Consider the following 19107-nt stretch of genomic DNA (forward strand, 5'->3'; position numbering starts at 1 on the left):
CTTGTAGATCTTGAGGTACCGTACTACAAGTATGCGCCCGACCCAGTTCTCGAAAACGACCATATCACGTTGTACTGGGATCGATCTATCATCACTGACAGGACTATTGCAGCCAATAAGCCTGATATAGTGGTGATAGATCGATTAGTGCGCCGCGCGATGATAGTCGATCGTCGCATGACGAGAACCTCGTGAAAGCTGAGAAAGAAAACAAATAAAGTATCTTGACTTAGCGCACGAGGTTGTCGCTGTCATTGTGCCGATTGTCGTTACGGCCAATGGTCTAATAGCCAAGAGCCTCGACCAACACCTCAGGAGGCTCTCGTTAGGCGGCTGGATCAAGGAACTGATTCAGAAGGCAGTACTCCTTGATACGGCGCGTATTGTGAGGAGGTTTCTGTCTCTGGGACCCTAACCACCGGTACCTTGGACCCTGTGCCCGATATCGGTGGCAACCTATTTTTTATATTTTTAAATGTTTTTTATTTTTATATTTAATATTTAAAAATGTAAAATATATGTTCAAAAATAAATAAATGACAATAATAATGTAACTAATACAGCTTCCGCCTGATATACACCCACAAATTAATTAATAATTAACCAGATTAGCACTGTTACTTAACACACTTAGGGCCAATCAATTATACGTCGCAAATTCACGCTCCCTGTCGATGTAATGAAACCCTCTCAAAACCCTCTTAGGTGTTCGCTATTCTCGCTGTTCCAATTTAGGCAGATTTCGAAATTTGCTTTTGGACCAATCAAACGTCTCACACCGTCAATGTTCTTTATATTCCTAATTATATACGGGTATGATGATCGTAAATGCTCGTATACATACATATATGTTATTGTATGCGCAAATAGAGTGGAGGATGGCAGGTGCGGGTCCGTGTTATTCAAAATCTATGCAGATGCTAGTTGAGTCCACAACGCTGTCGCTAGCTAGTCGTAAGATCCCTAACTTGTATAGGAATAATATGGGAATGGGGCACATTTTATGGCTTGTGGTATCTGATTGTTCCAGCAGCAAATTACGGAATATCCTTAGATTGTGCCCTCATCGTGATAAAAATCATAATGTTAATCAATAAATCTCATCAAAATTAATAAAAGAAGAAGCAGCTCTGAGGACAGACACGGCTCGGGACTGTGAGCGCTCGCGCTGCGGGGAGGGGCTGGCGGTGGACGGGGGCGCGGAGCGCGGGGGGGCGGTCGGCTTGTGCAGCTCGCGGGGATTGAGTGATGCGTGCCATTCGCTTGATAGCGCCTCTTTGAACGTCACCTGTTATAAGGGAAATAAGTGCATTCATTAATATTTTTTAAATTTTAATTTGACGATAATTATGAATGCAAAATAGTTTTTGTAAAATCTTCCTTTCATGGCAATATCACGTATTAATAAAAATTTAAACATTTAAAAGGAAACAGCCTTTTGCATATTCATTTCAGTAAAAAAAAATTGGCAATATGGTTTCCATGAATCAATTTATTTAAAAGTTGTATTCGAGATCATGGACAAGGAATGGTTTATAGTACGCACAGCGTACTACATTTATGCATTGTTACTATTGTAAAATTGTTTACCTTTTCTTTGACACTGATCTGGCGCGCATGGAACATGAAGTCTATGATAGCCACGATAAGACCTAAGATCCCTCCTGTGCCAAGTACTAAAAAGATACCACTCGTATTCTTCATCTGAAGAGAACCATTGTCATCCTCTTCTTTGTCAATTTTCTGAAATATAAAATGGATAACTTAAATTATTTCCATGTAACAAAATATACATTAACTTTATGCACCCAAAAAAAACATGTGATAAAAATATATCTCAAACATTGTACATGAAAAGATCTAATCCATCAGGTGAAACGCATATTGAGCCCTTTTGCAAAAGTATAAAATAAATAAACTAAAGAGCATAAAAAAATTCGTCCCCATCGCTGTCGGCTGGGAGCGTGCCCAAATAAAATAAATGTATTAAAAAAATATGAAGTAAACGGAATCAAACCTCGCAATGTTCTTGATTATCTTCATCTTCCCACCATTTCTTTTTAAGTTTTTCAAGTTCGCCTAATTCTTGTAATGACAGAATTGCGTGATCAATCTTTCCTTTGAATCCATAATCTGAAAATGTTATACATTATACTTTTAGTTTATAGTTAAGGGTCAGAACACCAGGCATCTTGTCCGGTTCCTACCACGGACGAGTATTAGATAGAAAAGGTTTTGTAGCAATAGTTGAGAAGCAACTGTCAACTATGTGTTTGTCGTAAAAGTGGAATAAACTTTTAATACTATCATCAGGTGCGTTAAAAACTGTCCCAAAAAGAACAGTAGTAAAAATATTCATAAAGTTTTTACTTTAAACTTACTCTTTGGCATAGCGATTCCGTACTCCTTAGAATCCAATTTAGAGCCCAACATTTTCAACGTGCAATTTCTCTTGATGTAATATTCAATAGAGGTTGATTCCATGAAGAACGCGTACTTCCCATTACTTCTGGCGACACGATCTTTACCCTCAAGGTTACTGGTCGTGAATACGGTAGGCTTTGCAGCATTCATCACAGACCAAATTTTTGAGTACACTGTATCATTTGAAGTCTAAAAAATTTTAAAATATATGAAATTGGCTGTTTCTAAACTGAATTGTAACTTAATAACAGCGAAATTATTTTCCAAATCACTTTCGTAGTTCCGGAGCCTTTAGGGTAAACAAACTAGCAAAGAAAAAATCTAGATTTATTTACCTGGAAGAATCGGTAAGTAGAACCGTTGTATAACGCTCCATAAGAAATCTTGTTCTGCTCCGACAATTCCTTAACATCGTTGATGACGTTGCTTCGGCGACTGTTACTAAGGAAAGTGGACATGTTGGCAGTATACGAAGCGGTTACAATCAGAGCGAAGAACCACCACACGCCTGCGATCCATCGAGAACCTGCTGCCCTGGATAAACAGATATCGAGAAATTGCAATTTAAACAAAGTCATCAATTTATATATACAGTCGTGGACAACTAATTAAAGACACTGTTGGAATCTTAACTTACCGGGGCATTTCATCTGTATTTCTTTTTTCAGATTGCCATAGGACTTTTCTTTTCTATTTTATGATATTTAAGAGGGCATTGTGAATTGTTAAAACTAATGACTATATTCAATAATCCCCCGCACCTAGTTTTTTTCGCTTTATCCGAATCTCGGGCGGTATGATCCATAACGAGGCCTGGCCATCTAATTAAAGACACTCCATTTGCTCAGAGAAATACAAAAAGAGAAATACAAATTATTAATATTATTGGAGTTACCTTTCTACAACAACATTCCCTACACTATAATTAACATTCCAATAAGTATTAATATTTGGTTTATTTCCTTTTACCTTAATAACAGTATGTCATCCCTGAACGAGCAAGCGGTCAGTTTTGTAGAAGTCGCTAAGGGAATGTTTAATTAAAATCTGTGTGAAATTGATCAATATTCCATGTACGACTTTTGCCATGATATTTTTCGCCTATTACCAGTTCTTGTTTCATTGGATTTGCAATAGGCCAAACCAAAACCGTCATAAGTTGCCCGATCAAAGAGTAATTTTTACTACTCTTGCAGTGTTTTCAGAACTTTTCTAATTTGGAAAGTCTTAATGACCGGTAAATTATGCTTAGTTTATAACAATATGCTTGTTTCTGAAATATTATAGTACTTGAATTTGCCTATTTTTAATAATAACTTCCTGAAGGGTCTTACACTAAACAGTGGTGACCAGCCCCACACTATAACATTTTCGCCTCCTATGTTTGAGAACTTTCTTGGTGTACTTTGGTTCCATCACATGTTTTGGAGATGACTAAAAACAATTATTTTTTTTAGAATTCATCAAATCCCTTTGTTTTATCAGATAAAAAAAAAAAACATTTTTCAATACTTGTTCAGAGCAACATTCACCTTTGATAGAAATCGCCAGCTACAGTATGGACATGCGGTGCTTTTCCAAAAGTAACATCTTCTGATACACATGCACTACAGGTTTTCCCGACCCGGCTGTCATTTTAAAGTTCTGCAGACACAATTTTCGTCCTTTTAGCATCAGCTAACTCCAAAAAAACAATACGGAATAATGTGAATGGTTCTCTATGTCCTTATAACACCACTGTAAAGTCTCTTTGCGGACAAGTTTTCCTTGGCGTCGGTTTTCAGTTGTTCTCAAACCTTGACTTTTTTAACGCCATTGACAAGGCATCTTTAATAATAAATTTATTACCATGTTCTTAGTACAATTCAAGTGGTTTGAATGAATCCGCATGACAAAACTTTATTTAAAAAAGCCTAAAACATTTTACTTACCAGAATTTTTGTTTTAGTCGTATTGATTGGACTAAAATTAAAAATTTTAATGAAGGAAACCTAAATTATTACCTAATTTGTGTTCTCGTAAATATTTTACTCACTTTAAAAAAAGGTATGGCGGCTACTTCTATCTTTCGTTTTTTTTTCTTAACTCGGCTTTTACTGTCTTATATTAGCTGACCAGCCAAGTATCCGCTACAAAAGTTAGTGTTCAGTTCCCATAGAGCGTTAAATCTAAAGTATTAAAGAAAGTAAATATTTTTTGTCCTTAATTTAAAGAACACAATGTAATGTTTGTTTTAATAAAAATTACATTACATTTTATACCGTGGTTAAGCTCATGTCAGTACCTATTATTTCACTACGAGTCACGGGGTGTCTTTAATTATGTGACCACGACTGTATATTGGTTTTATCAATGACAAACGTGGAGCTCATAGGTTAATAGCAACCGCACATGTCAGTTAACCATAAGGTTAAGCAACGCTTGGCTTAGTCTATCTTTGCATGGGTGAAGAGTACCTAATTTACTTATAAAAATCTTACCTAGGCAAAATATCACATCCCTGAGTCATAATGGAACCCATTGTAAGCCACATGCAATTGTACAGACTCCATATATTTTCCAGATTTTCAGGATTTTGGTTACATGGATGAGGGTTCACCCAGTCATCTTGGCTCATTCTGTAAATACAAATAAAAAAATACTTATTGTTCCCAACGTTGTAATGACACATGTATTAAACTAATTGGCAAAATACCTAGAAAAACTTTACACAATATGTAGCTAACAGAGCTTTCACTGTAGTAGAATTCCTGTGAAATAAAAATAAACCTCACTCGGAACTTTCTTACATTCTCTTACTAGCTTCAATTTACAGTTATAGTTACTATAAATTCTTCTTTCTCCTGCCCTGTTCCCAAATATTACTTGGGGTCGGCGCAATATGTCATTTTCTTCCATTTTCCCCTGTCACTCGTCATACTGACACTCACTCCCTTCCTATTCATATCATCTTTCAGGCAATCCATCCAAAATAGGATCTTCCATTTATAGTTACTATAAATTAAAGGGTAGTAATAAACCGAGTGACTGTAAATTACAATTTTAAGTGTCAAAATTAATTAATTTGGGTTATATAATTACTAAGTGAGCGACTGACTGTAAGTGACGAAAAATCAACAGAACAGTATCTTACAAACATTAATTTGAGTTACTTAAAATACAAAATGAGCAGCTTCATAATATTTGAGCAACTTAATATTTGTTTGAGTGTCAACGTTACGTCCTGCATTTTTTTCAATATTTGGCAAATGTATTTTTAATACTGAGCGGCATATATTTTATCTTAAATGAAGTGTTTCGAATACAAAATGTGTGAAATAAATTACATTAGACACATTTCCTAGGAAATCTATACATTTCCTAAATAGTGATCGGAAATGTATAATTAAGATATCAAGGGGTAAGCGGCGGATAGCGGAGCGAGGGAAGGGGATGGAAGCGAAGCATGCAAGCAGGCATGCAGCATGGAAGCACAATGCAACATGCAGCAAGCATGGCTTCTGTCACGGCTCCGGCGCTGCGGGGCTCCGGCGGTCCCATGCGAGCTTATCGTCGCAGTTGGTTTTCACGCTCACCATCGCAGCTTCGGCTTGCTGGCCGGCTCGGCCGGCCAGCCTCAGCCGCGGCGGCGAGCGTTAAAACTACCTGCGCCTCAGCTCGCAGGCCACCTCGTCCCTCCGCGTCTACGCGGTTTTAAATTGCACTCTAGGGGTAGGGCAAACAAGACTGCGTGGAGTCGGTTTTGCAGCGATTCGTTTTCAAAATTCTGCCATCTTAAAATATCTTAAAATAGAATATCAGGAACCAATAATCATTAATAAAGCAGCTTACAAAACTTTGCTCAAAGTGAACTTTTTAGTAGTATATTATGTATAACCTCACTTAGAAAAATCGATTCTATCTTAATATTGAAGTTGCTCTCTCTGTATTTCCAGTCGCTCACTTAGTAATGTAGTCGCTCGGATAAAATTTTAATATATGAAATGGATTTATCACAATCCACTTTTTGTAAGCTCGTTCTGGATTTTATTATTAATCAATATTCGTTGTTAGTTTAGTTAATTTTTCGCTTACTCAAATTCATACCGCTCAAGTTACTAATACAGTATGTCATCATCAGTCGCAAAGCGTTTTTTTAATCGCTCGTTTTATAATTCCCCTAAATTAAATAATACACGATAAGATGATAGTATTTTAAAAAAAAAAAAAAAAAAGTCGTGGTGGCCTAGTGGGCAAAGAACCAACCTCTCGAGTATGAGGGCGCGGGTTCGATTCCAAGTCAGGCAAGTACCAATGCAAGTTTTCTAAGTTTGTATGTACTTTCGAAGTATAGCTTAGACACCAAATGACTGTGTTTCGGATGGCACGTTAAACTGTAGGTCCCGGCTGTCATTGAACATCCTTGACAGTCGTTACGGGTAGTCAGAAGCCAGTAAGTCTGACACCAGTCTAATCAAGGGGTATCGGGTTGCCTGGGTAACTGGGTTGAGGAGGTCAGATAGGCAGTCGCTTCTTGTAAAGCACTGGTACTCAGCTGAATCCGGTTAGACTGGAAGCCGACCCCAACATAGTTGGGAAAAGGCTCGGAGGATGATGATGATGAAGATGATAGTATTTTATTAATCCTAGTCCTAATAAAAATGATTATACCAACCTTGCACAAACCAGCAACACAAATGACACAATCACATAAGTAGTCGCTAAATACAGCCAAACGTCTAACGACAAAGGTTTAATAAATGAAAATCTATCTGGAGCTTCAGGATCTTCTTCTCTGAACAACAAACTGATACCCAAAGTCATGAATGGAATAGAAAAGTCCAGTACAGAATTCCTTTCGGAGGTAATCGTTAAATCACATATTCCTAAATGTGCTTTCTGAAAAAAATATGTATGTATATTTATTGTACTTATCATTCTTTTAAAGTCCATATGACTATTTACATATACTATCTAATATAGGAGTTGCACATGACTCTATCTTACACAGTTTAACCACAAAAGTCCGTGTATTAACAGAGAATAATTTATGAAATACAATCATTGCCAAATGAATAAAGAAAAAACATTATAGAAAATCACCTCAAGGGACAAAAGTAATCAAGGGAATCAACTTACATGATCCATCAATTCTCCAATTATTCCTGTCCACTTATTGGTACCTTCTATCTGGTTACCGTATTCATTTCCTGGCGCTATATAGAACTCATATTCAAAATGTTCTTTCCTGGTTTCTTTTATGTATTTAAATATTGCATCTATGAGGTCCACACAGTAGCCCCGATATACTTTTCCTTCGGGTGTGTCAACTACAGAAAAATATGGACTCCCCGTTTTGGTCACCACCTAAATTAAATCATCGATGTATTCGGCGAATATAAATTGTACATTTTTGTAATATACTATTATATGATTTATTTTACCCGTATTTTTGAGCCCGGTTTCAAAGCCAGTGATCTATCATCGACGTGATCTTTCTTAGTGATAACATTTGTCTTATAATCCCAATCCCCCGCATACACAAACTGACTCTCCTTATCCAATTTGGAATAGTGCAACATAAAGTTGGTCCTTTTTCCCTCTGAATCAAACTCAATGTGTCCTGAAAAACCTTTGGTTGTTGTCTGAAATAAAAGCAACGGAGATTTAAAATTATTTTGAATTCGAATTTTGTGCTTTGGTACTTGCAGATGAAGTAAAAATTTCAATTTTTCAAATGATTATTCATTAGGGCTTTTTAAATGTGTGTTACCTTGATAAGTGCTTCACGAAGATCATATCCCAGCGGCCATGCACTTTCTTCATATTCTGATCGAGTAGATTTTTGGCAAAGAGGCGGTGGGTCTGGGAGATTGTCAGTGGTCAATTGTAGTTTTCTTATTGCTTTTTCTAAGTGACTTAAAGCATCGGCTGCTAAAGCTGTTTCGAGCTACAATAAAACGGACAAGTCAATTTATGTCAAACTAATCGTTTTAGGTGGAATATGGAGGTATTATAATATAATATCCGACAGAAGCAATTTTTAAGTTTAAAAAAAGTACGTAAAAAGTTACAAAAAGTGCAAAATACCCCAAATGCTCTAGCTCCCAGCATTCCTTTGTCTTTCCATGTGGCCTCGCTTGGTGTGGTCAGATGTAGTGTAGAAACGTTCGCCATAAGGTCATCAATGGCTTTGAAATCAAGGCTGTATGCGTCTAGGTTTGTTAGTATAAAACTCTGAAAAAACATGGTTCAAATGTGTGATTGAAGATATCGACTATAGAACATCAAAAAGCAGGTGATGTAAAAACTCTCAGTGGTCTTATAGTGAGCGCGATTATATTGAAGCTAATCGCGCCGAACGAATTGAAGTCAAAGGATGTAGAAATCGTTGTTGTTTATAGAGTGCTGCCAAATTCGGAGGATTCGACCGATTCGAAGTGACCTAATAAAAAAAACGTACGAGGTTTCATAAGATTGATAAAATACGATAAATATTAAAGAGAAATAATAAATATTATAAAATTCGTTTCGTTCGGCACGTTTTCCGCCTTGAGCTGTGATAAACGTGCATTCACCATTATTCGCAATTCATACCTGAAATTCAGTTGCATTTTCAACTTGAACTATTTCATTCATATACTTATGAATGTTTGTTATATTACAGTCTAGGACATGGTAGCTCATTCGTGCTACTTTGAATATATACTTAAACGTTTCACGGTTGTCACCGTAGGGATCCAACTTCCTGAATAAAATTGGTTCCATAGTAGCAGGCCATGTATTTATTACTTGCTGCAAACGTATAAAACCTGAAAACAATGAAATTTTATAATATTGTAAGGGATGGAATACGAAAAAGTTTTGTCCACATCAAATACATTTCTTGGAAAATCACGTGCTGTGCTACAGCAAAACGTTCATTGAATATTGCAAGGAATACATTTACGACCAGTAAAATTTATAGAAAACGCGCTACCCTATACTAAATTCACCTCGGCTTTTATGGTGATCTACCAACGGAAATGAATAGACTGCCAAATTCCATTATCCTGATTATATTGAATTGCCTTAAAAAAATATTCCCGTTCATACATTTAAATTAAATCATGGAACTTACTGCCATCATCTTCATACAGGATCGTGAACTTATCAAATCCTAAGTCTTTGATAAGTGTTGCGTAAGCTTTTGATATCATTTCTGGCGGTGGATAATACGCGAACGAGAAAAAATCTTCCGATTGAGTGTCTGTAGGCTCCCATCCCAAAGACAAATGGGTTATCTGAAATGTTGAAAAAGTTGCATTATTCTTGAAGATCGAATTTAAAAGATTTGGTGAAATCCTTTTGTAAAAATTAATGACTTACATTTAATCTGTTACACAGCAAACAAGTAATGTCGCAGATGCCGTAAGTTGGCCGAGCATCTATTAAAGCTACGATTCCCCTGTCCTCTGAAGTAAATGGACACACTGAAACAACAGTTTAATATAAATATGGTCCTTAATGTCGGAAGAATTTCACTGAAAGATTACGAAACATGGCATACAACTTACGTTCTAAAGAAGTGGAATAGCTGTCGACTACCTTCGAGACTAAGGATCGTCCATGATACGTCGTCATTCTGTTTGCTTCTATCATGTTGCTAAACACCTGTAGAGAACTCGGCAACGTCTCTCGGTTAAACAGGCCCCCTGAAAACATATACAACTCAATGTTGACAAAGTTGTTTGTGACACACTTATTTAAATATTCACGTACCTATGGGGAAAGCGGTCAATCGGAGCGCATGGGAATTGTGTATGAACGAGCATACCATTGAGATGGCAATAATAAAAGCTTTCAAAGTAATCATTGTGGAAGCTGGTGTTGGTTTATGAATACAATATGTTGTTTGGGCGGCATGCGGCGCGCCGGCCGCCTCACCGCTGTCTGAAGTATTTTTGGAAAGCAGTTTTAGGTCACGTGTGCCATCACGCGTCGCCATGGCGCTGTCGCCTCTGTCGTCTGACTTCAGAGTATCGAGTCCGAATTTGACTGATGTGAAATAAACGGAAATATTTGAATCATGACCTAATTGACGGAACTGGCAAACATATTCAAATGTCTAGTCGTAACTGCGGATACCACATCCAAACATAACGTTCGTCCTGCCAAAAGAACTAAACAAAAACTTTTTCTTTTTCGCATCGTTGCCGTCTCCATTTGTTCATAACTCTGGAAGAAGTTAATTTTATTTGAGTGAACTGCTATCCAGACGTTCATTCGCTAAGCGGTGCGCCCACAAATTATCGTGAAACAGTTTTTATGAAGTAAACTATGCATTCACATTAAAGTTTTTTCGCCATGTGTTGGTATTTACTGGTGATATTACTTTGTGTTCAAAAATGTACTCCGCAATTTGTATACACGGAAATGACCGAAATTTCGTATCAAATAGGTGAGTATTTTCTAATAAACAAATGTGTTTAATAATAAACAAGGACAACTGAACTATTTACAGAACCTTATCAGGAACTCTCTCGGTAGTTCATCATATTTCGTGCCGAGTTTTGAGAGGTCTATTTTTTTCAATTAGTCAATATATTTGTACCTTCTTTATTTTAAACTAGATTTTTTCAACTAAACCGATAACTGCGGTTGTTGTATCTACTTTCAATATATTCCACATAATTGCAGTGGGTATATTTGAGAAGGACGCCACGATTCAGATGGCGGCTTTCAACGACAGCTTGAACCATGTCCATGTCCAAGAGGTGACGATCAGACCGACCACCCTGCAGCCAAGGAGGACTGATAGCTATTCCGTCTGGAGAGAATGTAAGTAAAAGTTGTTAATATAGAACAAAACCCTGGCAATTTTTTTATTATTCGTTGGAAAAGTTGGTATCTACATATTTTTTCTGCATCTGTTTTCCGATTTTGTATTTCGCTTTATTTTCATTTTAATACTTTCATATAAAAATGCTTTCCTGTTAAAAGTAGAACAAAATTATTCGTACCCACAGGCTTCTTATAATTTAATATTTAATATTTCAGTGAGTTTTATTTGAAAGCTTTGTACCATACTTTGTATTTGTCAAGTACGTATTATCTTATAATGAAATCTTTATACAGTACAATTCCCAGATCTCAAGCACTCATTTCATTTCAAAATGAGCGAAGCTTTCCTATGTACAGATCCTACGCCAAAGCTCGTAAAGAGATTGCACAAACATTATTCTATTGATTTTATTTGCACAAGCAGTACAGACGTTCTTGTTACAATTGCAGTATGTTCAAACAATGCGATACAAGCGGTGGCAGTATTTGGTCCACAAAATCCAATAACAGACGGTGCTATTCGAGACCAGTGCGCTATTGCGAACATACCGCACATTCAAGCCACGTGGCAGTCGATGGATCCCGACTTGGAGCTAAATGAGGAAACAACTGCACAAGAGGAGGGCGAAGACGAGGAATCAGAGATACCATTCAAAAAGATTTCCATAAACTTTTATCCTGATTCCGAGGAAATCGCATTAGCTTATGGAAAGCTTCTGCAGTATTACAAATGGGGAGGTTTCGCTGCCCTTTACGAAGATAACTTTGGTAGGTACTAAAAATAATATTATATTCGAAAGTTTTTAAAGACCACTGAAAGAGAAACGAGTCTTAATTTTTGGTTTTAGAGTATATTTAAAGCTAACTTAACGAGTACCAAAATAATAATAAAAAGTTATGGGAAATATAAACGTAGAATATCTTGATACTTGAGTCTTGTTCATCTTTATTACCACGTACCTAATTCCGCCTCTCAATCTGTTTCTTAAGTTTTAACCAGTTTTTACTGAAGTCTTATAAATAAAACCAATGGAAATACTTTTCAAAATAAATAGGTAACCTTATGTATATCTTCCTAATCGCTAAAGATATGATGTGAATAACTTATCAGAATAAACCAGCTTAGACGTGGTGTGGATTTAATGACCATTCACATGTGGCAATGTACAGCTGACTTTTAAACACAGACACGAGATACAAAGAGAAATAGTTTTCTTGAGCTTTATAAGAAAACAAGTCACTTTAAAAAAAATAGATAAAATTAAATTAAGGGAACATAATTTCTATGAAAAGTTCGTGTTTTCAGGGTTGCTGAGAGTACAAAAAATTCTTGCTGAAGTATCGTTGCAGTCCAAAATCTTTATGTATAAATTGGATCCGATGGGCGATAATCGAAGAGTAAGTAATTACAATCTGTATTAATTCCAAGCCACAGTAATAACTAAAATCATTAAATAGTACCTAGATTTTATAATACTCGTATTTTTGGCTTTCAGATTTTCAAGGCGTTAAGAAAATTTCAAGTAAGCCGCTTCCTACTCGATTGTCATTCCGATCGTATTTTGCGTTACCTGGGTGAAGCTGACAATGCAAAGTTAGTTAGCGAATATCAGGTATGAATTTTGTTAAATAATTTAGTACCAATGGCTTAGTTAAATCGCATTTTGACCTTAAAGGTCAAAGGTGTACTAAAAATAAAGTCCTTCACTCCTTTTTAATTAAATGGAATTCAATTTTATACTCCTACATCTATATTTCTAGTAGTTCCTATAGTAATAAGAATTCCTGGAATCATCTTCGAAATTTTATTTAAAAAGTCCTTAGACCTATTTTTATTATTTCTTTATCCGTTTTATTTATTTATCCGCATCAAGGGGGATCAGCTTTCTCCCTTAAAATCTCCGAATAAATTATAGCCTGTGTAGAGATACAGAATTTTCTAAACCGTTCTGTAGTTTTGGAGCGTTTACTTTAAAACAATGAAAATAAAACTTTTTATAATATAAGTTTCTACCTCTATAACTTATGGGTACTAAAAATAACTACTAAACTCAGTACTGTTTGTACTGAGTTTTAGGTAGGTAAAACTAAAATGTATTTATTTAATCCGTCTTCATGATACATGTTCTTTCCAGCACTTTGTCCTAGTTTCCATGGACACGTCGACGGTAGCCGAGAGTCTGATAAAAATGCCATCTAACATAACGTGGTTGAGCATCACTCAATATGACAAGCTGAAGGATGGCGGACACTACCTGGCGACTAGAGTGGGCAACTGGCGGTCTAATGAGGAGTCGCCGTCCGTGGTGCAGTTCAAAGTGAGGAGCTTTGTTTTTGTCTTATAAGTTTCTTTTTTGCAGCTTTTGTTTCTTTATTTAGAATATTTTTGATAGAATTCTAATTGAATATTTTAGGTGAATACTTGTAACTTTTAATTGGCTAAATTAATTGTTAATTATTTTTATGTTATACCTACGTTACCTACCCCAACATGATTGCCGAAGCCGACCCCAACATGATTGGGAAAAAGGCTCGGAGGATGATGATGACCTACGTTACCTTCTGTTATACTGATTGCACCTACTAGATCATAAGATGTTATTTCTTAATCAGTTTCTGGTAACTATTTTACTCACTTAACATAGGTGGAACTTTTTGGAGCCCTTTGTGTACTAGAGCCACGCCAATACTGTCTAATACCTGCCTCCTGTCATAACCGGCGATCAGTGACTATCTTTGTTATTACACCAAAAAAAAAGTCCTTTAAGATTTCTCGTGGATTTCAAAAAAAGTTATAGCACATTACTTTATAAAATAGAAGCAAGAATAGAGCAAAACTAACCAACTGGTCCTTACTTTCAAACAGCTCGATTCATTAATAATGGACGATGTTGCGAGTCACCTAGTAAAGGCACTAGATGTGAAAGACATAGCACAGCCCCCTGTCTTCAGCTGTACTGGCGACGAGGAACCCTGGGCACATGGTGCTGCATACCAGCAGAAAATATTGAAGGTACACTACTCTAGGTTTTAGTGATCTAAATCTAATCCGTCTTGAAGCCAGATAAGAAACACCGAAAGAAAAAATGAAACTGGAGTGATTGTGTTATGCTCGCATGTTATTCAAATACATAATAGGTTCCAATAATAATCAACGATAATCAGACATATGAAGTAAGAAAAAGAAATAATTGCAAAACGAACAAAACGCGTTTGTATCAATATTTTCTCTGAACCTTTTGGTTAAAATAATCAACCTTATGTTCAGCTTCATTAAATTCAACTATATAAATGTATTTTCAGACTCAATCCTACGGCGTCACGGGTAACGTAGAATTTGACCAAAGAGGTCGGAGAATAAACTACGTTCTGTATATAAATGAGATACACATTAGAGACAGACAGACCATAGGTAAGTGGGAGTCGGCCACAGGCATGATCAATGAAACCAGACGTCTGGACAGTAGTGCTGTGAATCAACAATCTAGCAAGGAATTTATTGTGAGTATTTAGAAAGTATTTACTACATTGGATTTTACATCATTTGAAGCTCATGTTGTCCATTACTGAAAGGACATTTTTTTTGCATTTTACACTTACCAACTATTACTTTCTGATTCAATTTATAATTAGTTAAGATTATATACAACTGAATTTTTAATTTAACGTGTATATGCATTGTTATTTACTAAATTAGTTATACCAATTCTTGGAGAACTTTTTGGTCCTACTACTACGCACGCAAATATCGCGCCGCGCGCCGCTCGACTCGACACAACATAACGAAACTACGGAAAAAGCCGACAATACACGAAGTCTTATTACTTTGAGTTACGGTCTATTTGAATTTGTTTTGACTGTACAGGGTTAATATGACAATAATTTCCGTAGTTTTAATTATTTTTGGGATAAAAAATTACCTATATTAAAAATGATATAAATCGATTCAGTAAACGATTCTGAACAAACTAATTTCAGGATGTGCGTTAATTAAGTTACATATTGTATATCCTTTTAAAAATTGCAAAATATTAAACCAAAATTAAGATGCCTTGTTCATAATATATTTTGTTTATTGTCGTAGGTAATATCCCGTCGAGCGAAACCTTATTTCTCATTCAAAGAAAAATGTGAAAAAAAAGAATGTAAAGATGACGACAAATTCGAGGGTTTCTCCGTCGACCTAGTAGATAACATATTCCGAATATTGAGGGAAGAAAAGTATAACTATACTTACAGATTTATTCATGATTACGACATGGAATATGGTAAAGTAGATCCAACTACACACACATGGACTGGCCTCGTAGGACACCTATTGGATAAAGTACGTAATGAATAGTAATTCGGTTACATAGTTCGTGCAATATTACCAGAAAAGTAGGTCAATGACAAAATGATTATAATGTCGTTTCAGAAAGCTGATTTGGCAGTATGTGACTTAACTATAACAGAAGAAAGGAAAAAGGTGGTGGACTTTTCAGTACCTTTCATGACTCTTGGAATAAGTATCTTATACACACAAGATCGCAAAGTTCAGCCAGGAATGTTTTCTTTCCTAAATCCATACACTTTTGAAGTCTGGATGCACACGGCCACCGCTTATTGTGTTGTTTCTATCGTCCTTTTTATTTGTGCCAGGTAACATTTCATTTGTGAAAACAATACCAAAACAATTGAAAATCATTTTTTATTTAAGCATTTTTTTGTTATTACTTTTTGCTATATTTGGTCGACAATTCTATTTATTTCAGAATATCGCCAGCAGATTGGGAAAACCCAGAACCCTGTGAAAAAGACCCGGAGGAGCTAGAAAATATATGGACGTTTAAGAATTGCGCCTGGCTAACTATGGGCTCCATCATGACGCAAGGATGCGACATCTTGCCCAAGTAATTTTGTTGCTCCGTTTTTTATATGTTTTTCATCGATATGTTTTAATCGCCCTAATTGGATCTTCCTCTCTAATTCTCTGAATTATTATTCTTACCAAAAATACAAAGTGTACTAGCGTCTGCTCGCGGTTTCATCCGCGTTCCGATTAAACTTCTTCCCGCACATGGATATAAAATTGCCAATTCGTTCTACCAATATATTAGCGCTAAAATCCATCAGCAGTTTTAGCGAGAAATACACCCATAACTACTTTTCACTGTTCCAGAGCAATAGGCACCCGCTGGGTTTGTGGTATGTGGTGGTTCTTCGCAGTGATCGTGTGTCAGACATACATCGCCCAGCTGTCGGCTTCCATGACGTCAGCGTTAGAAAACGAACCGATCAACAGCGTCGATGATTTGGCAAAACAAACTAAGATTCGTTACGGAGCCATTCAGGGAGGATCTACACTTGAATTTTTTAAGGTGAGAAAAATATACCTGGAGTGCGAAACGTGGTTGGATACTACTTACTACTAACGAAATGACGTCTTCAAGACACACAAGTCATTGATAAAAAAATATCTCTTCCCTCGTAGGTATAAAGAACACATGCTTGAGAACATCAAATTACACCTTCAGAAAGGAGGAAGTTCTCAATTCGTCGAAATCTTAAATTTTTAATATTTGTTTCATGCCCCTTTTTCTTTAACAGGCTTCTAAAGACAAAACATACCGACACATGTACGAGACCATGGCTGCGAACCCAGCTGTCTTAGTAACCAGTAATGATGAAGGAGAAGAAAGAGTTCTCAAGAGTAAAAACATGTACGCCTTCTTTATGGAGTCCAGTACCATAGAGTACAAATTAAAAAGGAACTGTAAATTGAAGAAAGTTGGTGGCGAATTAGATAGCAAAGATTATGGAATAGCAATGCCTGCTAGTGAGTATAAACCTTTAACAAATCTAGGCTCACAACAGCTGAATATAAAGCATTCATTTCAAGGTACTCCTTAAGGGAGAATTTTAAATATTTAAATAATTATTTTCCAGATTCACCATTCAGAACTGACATAAACAGAGCCATTTTAAGACTAAAAGAATTGACTACGTTAGACAAAATTAAAAATAAATGGTGGCACGAAAAATACGGAGCGCAGAAATGTGAAGTATGGAGACTTCAGTTATTCTAACATTACAATTCATACTTTTTTCTTTGTCTTACTTTTTCCGAATACTAAGAAAACGAATAATGTATTTTGACCGTTATTACTATTAACAAAAAACCTATGACTTGGAAATAGATTCTTCCAATATTGCTTTTATAACCAAAATTAGGGTTGTTCTTGTAAGAAACTTGTAATATCATGTTCAAGGCTTTTCTCCTAGCTTTCTTAGGTTTTATATTAATGATGGATATTTTACATTTGATACAACAACTACTATATTTCAGCCAACGGTTGACGAAAACGACATTGAAGGTGATTTAGAAATGGAGAATCTGATGGGAGCATTCGTAGTGTTAGTGGTGGGATTGGTCTTCTGCCTCTTTATAACTGCCATCGAGTTCATGAACGAGGTCCGCAACATTGTCGTCCGGGAACAGGTGCGTTGTATTGTATTTAGATAAGCTACATAGTAGATAAACTTGTTTGTCTCTGAAATAAAAAATAGCAGTCCACAACAAGGTATCAGGTAATCAGTGTACCTTCGCAAATTATAATCACTATCTCAATAAGCTGTTCATCACAATAAGATAACATGTTGAATATCGATATACCGGGTATCTGTATATAGGTACCGGGGTGACACCAAATGTTTATTTATTTTTTCAATTACGTGCGTAAAAGGACACGCTTCCTAAAATTGTATCCTACGGTCTCTCTAGCTATTAGAAAAATAAAGTTAGTGAAGAGAAGAAACACTGCTCTTTTATGATTTTTACCCACAAAATGGCCACAAAACAACATTAGGTAGCTACATTGGTTTTGACTTCACATATTCCTCCAGGTCACTCACAAGGAAGTCTTCATAAAGGAATTGAAGGCATCCCTGAACTTCTTCCAACTGCAGAAGCCAGTCCTTCGCAACCCCAGTAGAGCTCCGTCAATCGCGTCTTCGAGCAGTGACGAGCGACGAGAAAATCAAGCTAAAGCCATCGAAAACTTCATGAATTTGGAAAAAGCAGTTTGATCAACAATAACCAATGTCGCATTTAGTGTTCTAATAAATTGGTGTAGCTATTCACTAATAACGAATGGAACATTAATTTAATAAATCACAAATATTTAATAGAAAACAGACTTTTATCTCATCTTTAAGCTGAGGATAACCAAAGTATTTTTTATTAAAGTTGCTTTACAAAGCAATATAAAATCTATTTTTCCATTATTCTATCAAACGATAATAAATTGCTGACATTGTACTGCAATAAGATTACGCTACGTGATAACTTCAGTCTAAAACTTCAAATAAAGAGTCATAAGTCTAGCCGTGGCATTAAATCAGATAGCAAAGCTATAAATATTAGAGAATTTTGTTTTTGCATGTCTCTTCCAAATGAATTATCTTCTATCATAAAACGACTAGACGGTGAAAGACTCAATTAAAGCAATCAAAATAGATTTATTTAATATTAAATCAAAACTGAATAAACTTATCGGAGTTACGAGCGCAGACATAGTTAACAAACATTTGGTCTGGCAGTCAGCGAATGTACTTTTTGGATTACTTGGCTAAAGTGAATGAATAGACCTTAATGAAGGTTTGTCGGTATCATATAAGTATGGGATATAATATACTGGCCTTACAAAAATAACACGAACAAATGATGAGACCACCTCATAAACTCCTGATGTTTATATGTTCACTTAAACGTGCAATGAATATATTACGAACTCTGGTGCAACGGATTACTTGACTGTTGCAGTTTCTAAGAACAACCATCAATTGTGGATGAAAGCAAATATTTAATATTGCTTGTGTAAAACATTAAAGTGATTACAA

At 36.0% G+C, this 19107-nt stretch overlaps 2 protein-coding genes across 2 annotated transcripts; one reads left to right on the forward strand and one right to left on the reverse strand.

Moving 5' to 3' along the window:
* Nucleotides 1-476: 476 nt before the first annotated feature.
* Nucleotides 477-10318, reverse strand: LOC124633983 (glutamate receptor ionotropic, kainate 2-like). Its single transcript, XM_047169375.1, has 16 exons — nt 10165-10318; nt 9960-10097; nt 9772-9875; nt 9524-9686; nt 9001-9215; nt 8494-8640; nt 8177-8353; nt 7848-8048; nt 7543-7770; nt 7079-7302; nt 4905-5042; nt 2760-2958; nt 2382-2613; nt 2018-2133; nt 1591-1743; nt 477-1288 (listed from the first exon to the last, which is right to left on the reverse strand). The coding sequence occupies exons 1-16, from the start codon at nt 10256-10258 to the stop codon at nt 1091-1093; spliced, it is 2727 nt and encodes a 908-aa protein (XP_047025331.1). The 5' UTR covers nt 10259-10318; the 3' UTR covers nt 477-1090.
* A 129-nt stretch (nt 10319-10447) lies between these two features.
* LOC124633984 (glutamate receptor ionotropic, kainate 2-like) lies at nt 10448-18400 on the forward strand. Its single transcript, XM_047169376.1, has 16 exons — nt 10448-10843; nt 11083-11223; nt 11677-11994; nt 12533-12624; nt 12723-12839; nt 13362-13544; nt 14093-14239; nt 14530-14727; nt 15311-15553; nt 15644-15867; nt 15981-16118; nt 16388-16586; nt 16816-17044; nt 17155-17270; nt 17555-17707; nt 18112-18400. Exons 1-16 carry the CDS (start codon nt 10750-10752, stop codon nt 18292-18294), a joined length of 2775 nt encoding a protein of 924 aa, XP_047025332.1. The 5' UTR covers nt 10448-10749; the 3' UTR covers nt 18295-18400.
* Nucleotides 18401-19107: the final 707 nt, after the last annotated feature.

This window comes from Helicoverpa zea, chromosome 10 (assembly GCF_022581195.2).
Source record: "Helicoverpa zea isolate HzStark_Cry1AcR chromosome 10, ilHelZeax1.1, whole genome shotgun sequence".
Classification (NCBI taxonomy): domain Eukaryota; kingdom Metazoa; phylum Arthropoda; class Insecta; order Lepidoptera; family Noctuidae; genus Helicoverpa; species Helicoverpa zea.

Bases quoted from the DNA above. Each gene is read 5' to 3' on its own strand.
- LOC124633983 (XM_047169375.1), bottom strand. From the start codon at position 10,258: ATGATTACTTTGAAAGCTTTTATTATTGCCATCTCAATGGTATGCTCG. The intron at 5,043-7,078 runs GTTGGTATAATC...TTGTATTTACAG, and splicing joins GTGTTGCTGGTTTGTGCAAG to AATGAGCCAAGATGACTGGG. The intron at 1,289-1,590 runs GTAAACAATTTT...CCCTTATAACAG, and splicing joins AGATCAGTGTCAAAGAAAAG to GTGACGTTCAAAGAGGCGCT.
- LOC124633984 (XM_047169376.1), top strand. From the start codon at position 10,750: ATGTGTTGGTATTTACTGGTGATATTACTTTGTGTTCAAAAATGTACT. The intron at 11,224-11,676 runs GTAAGTAAAAGT...TTACAATTGCAG, and splicing joins CTATTCCGTCTGGAGAGAAT to TATGTTCAAACAATGCGATA. The intron at 15,868-15,980 runs GTAACATTTCAT...TATTTATTTCAG, and splicing joins GTCCTTTTTATTTGTGCCAG to AATATCGCCAGCAGATTGGG.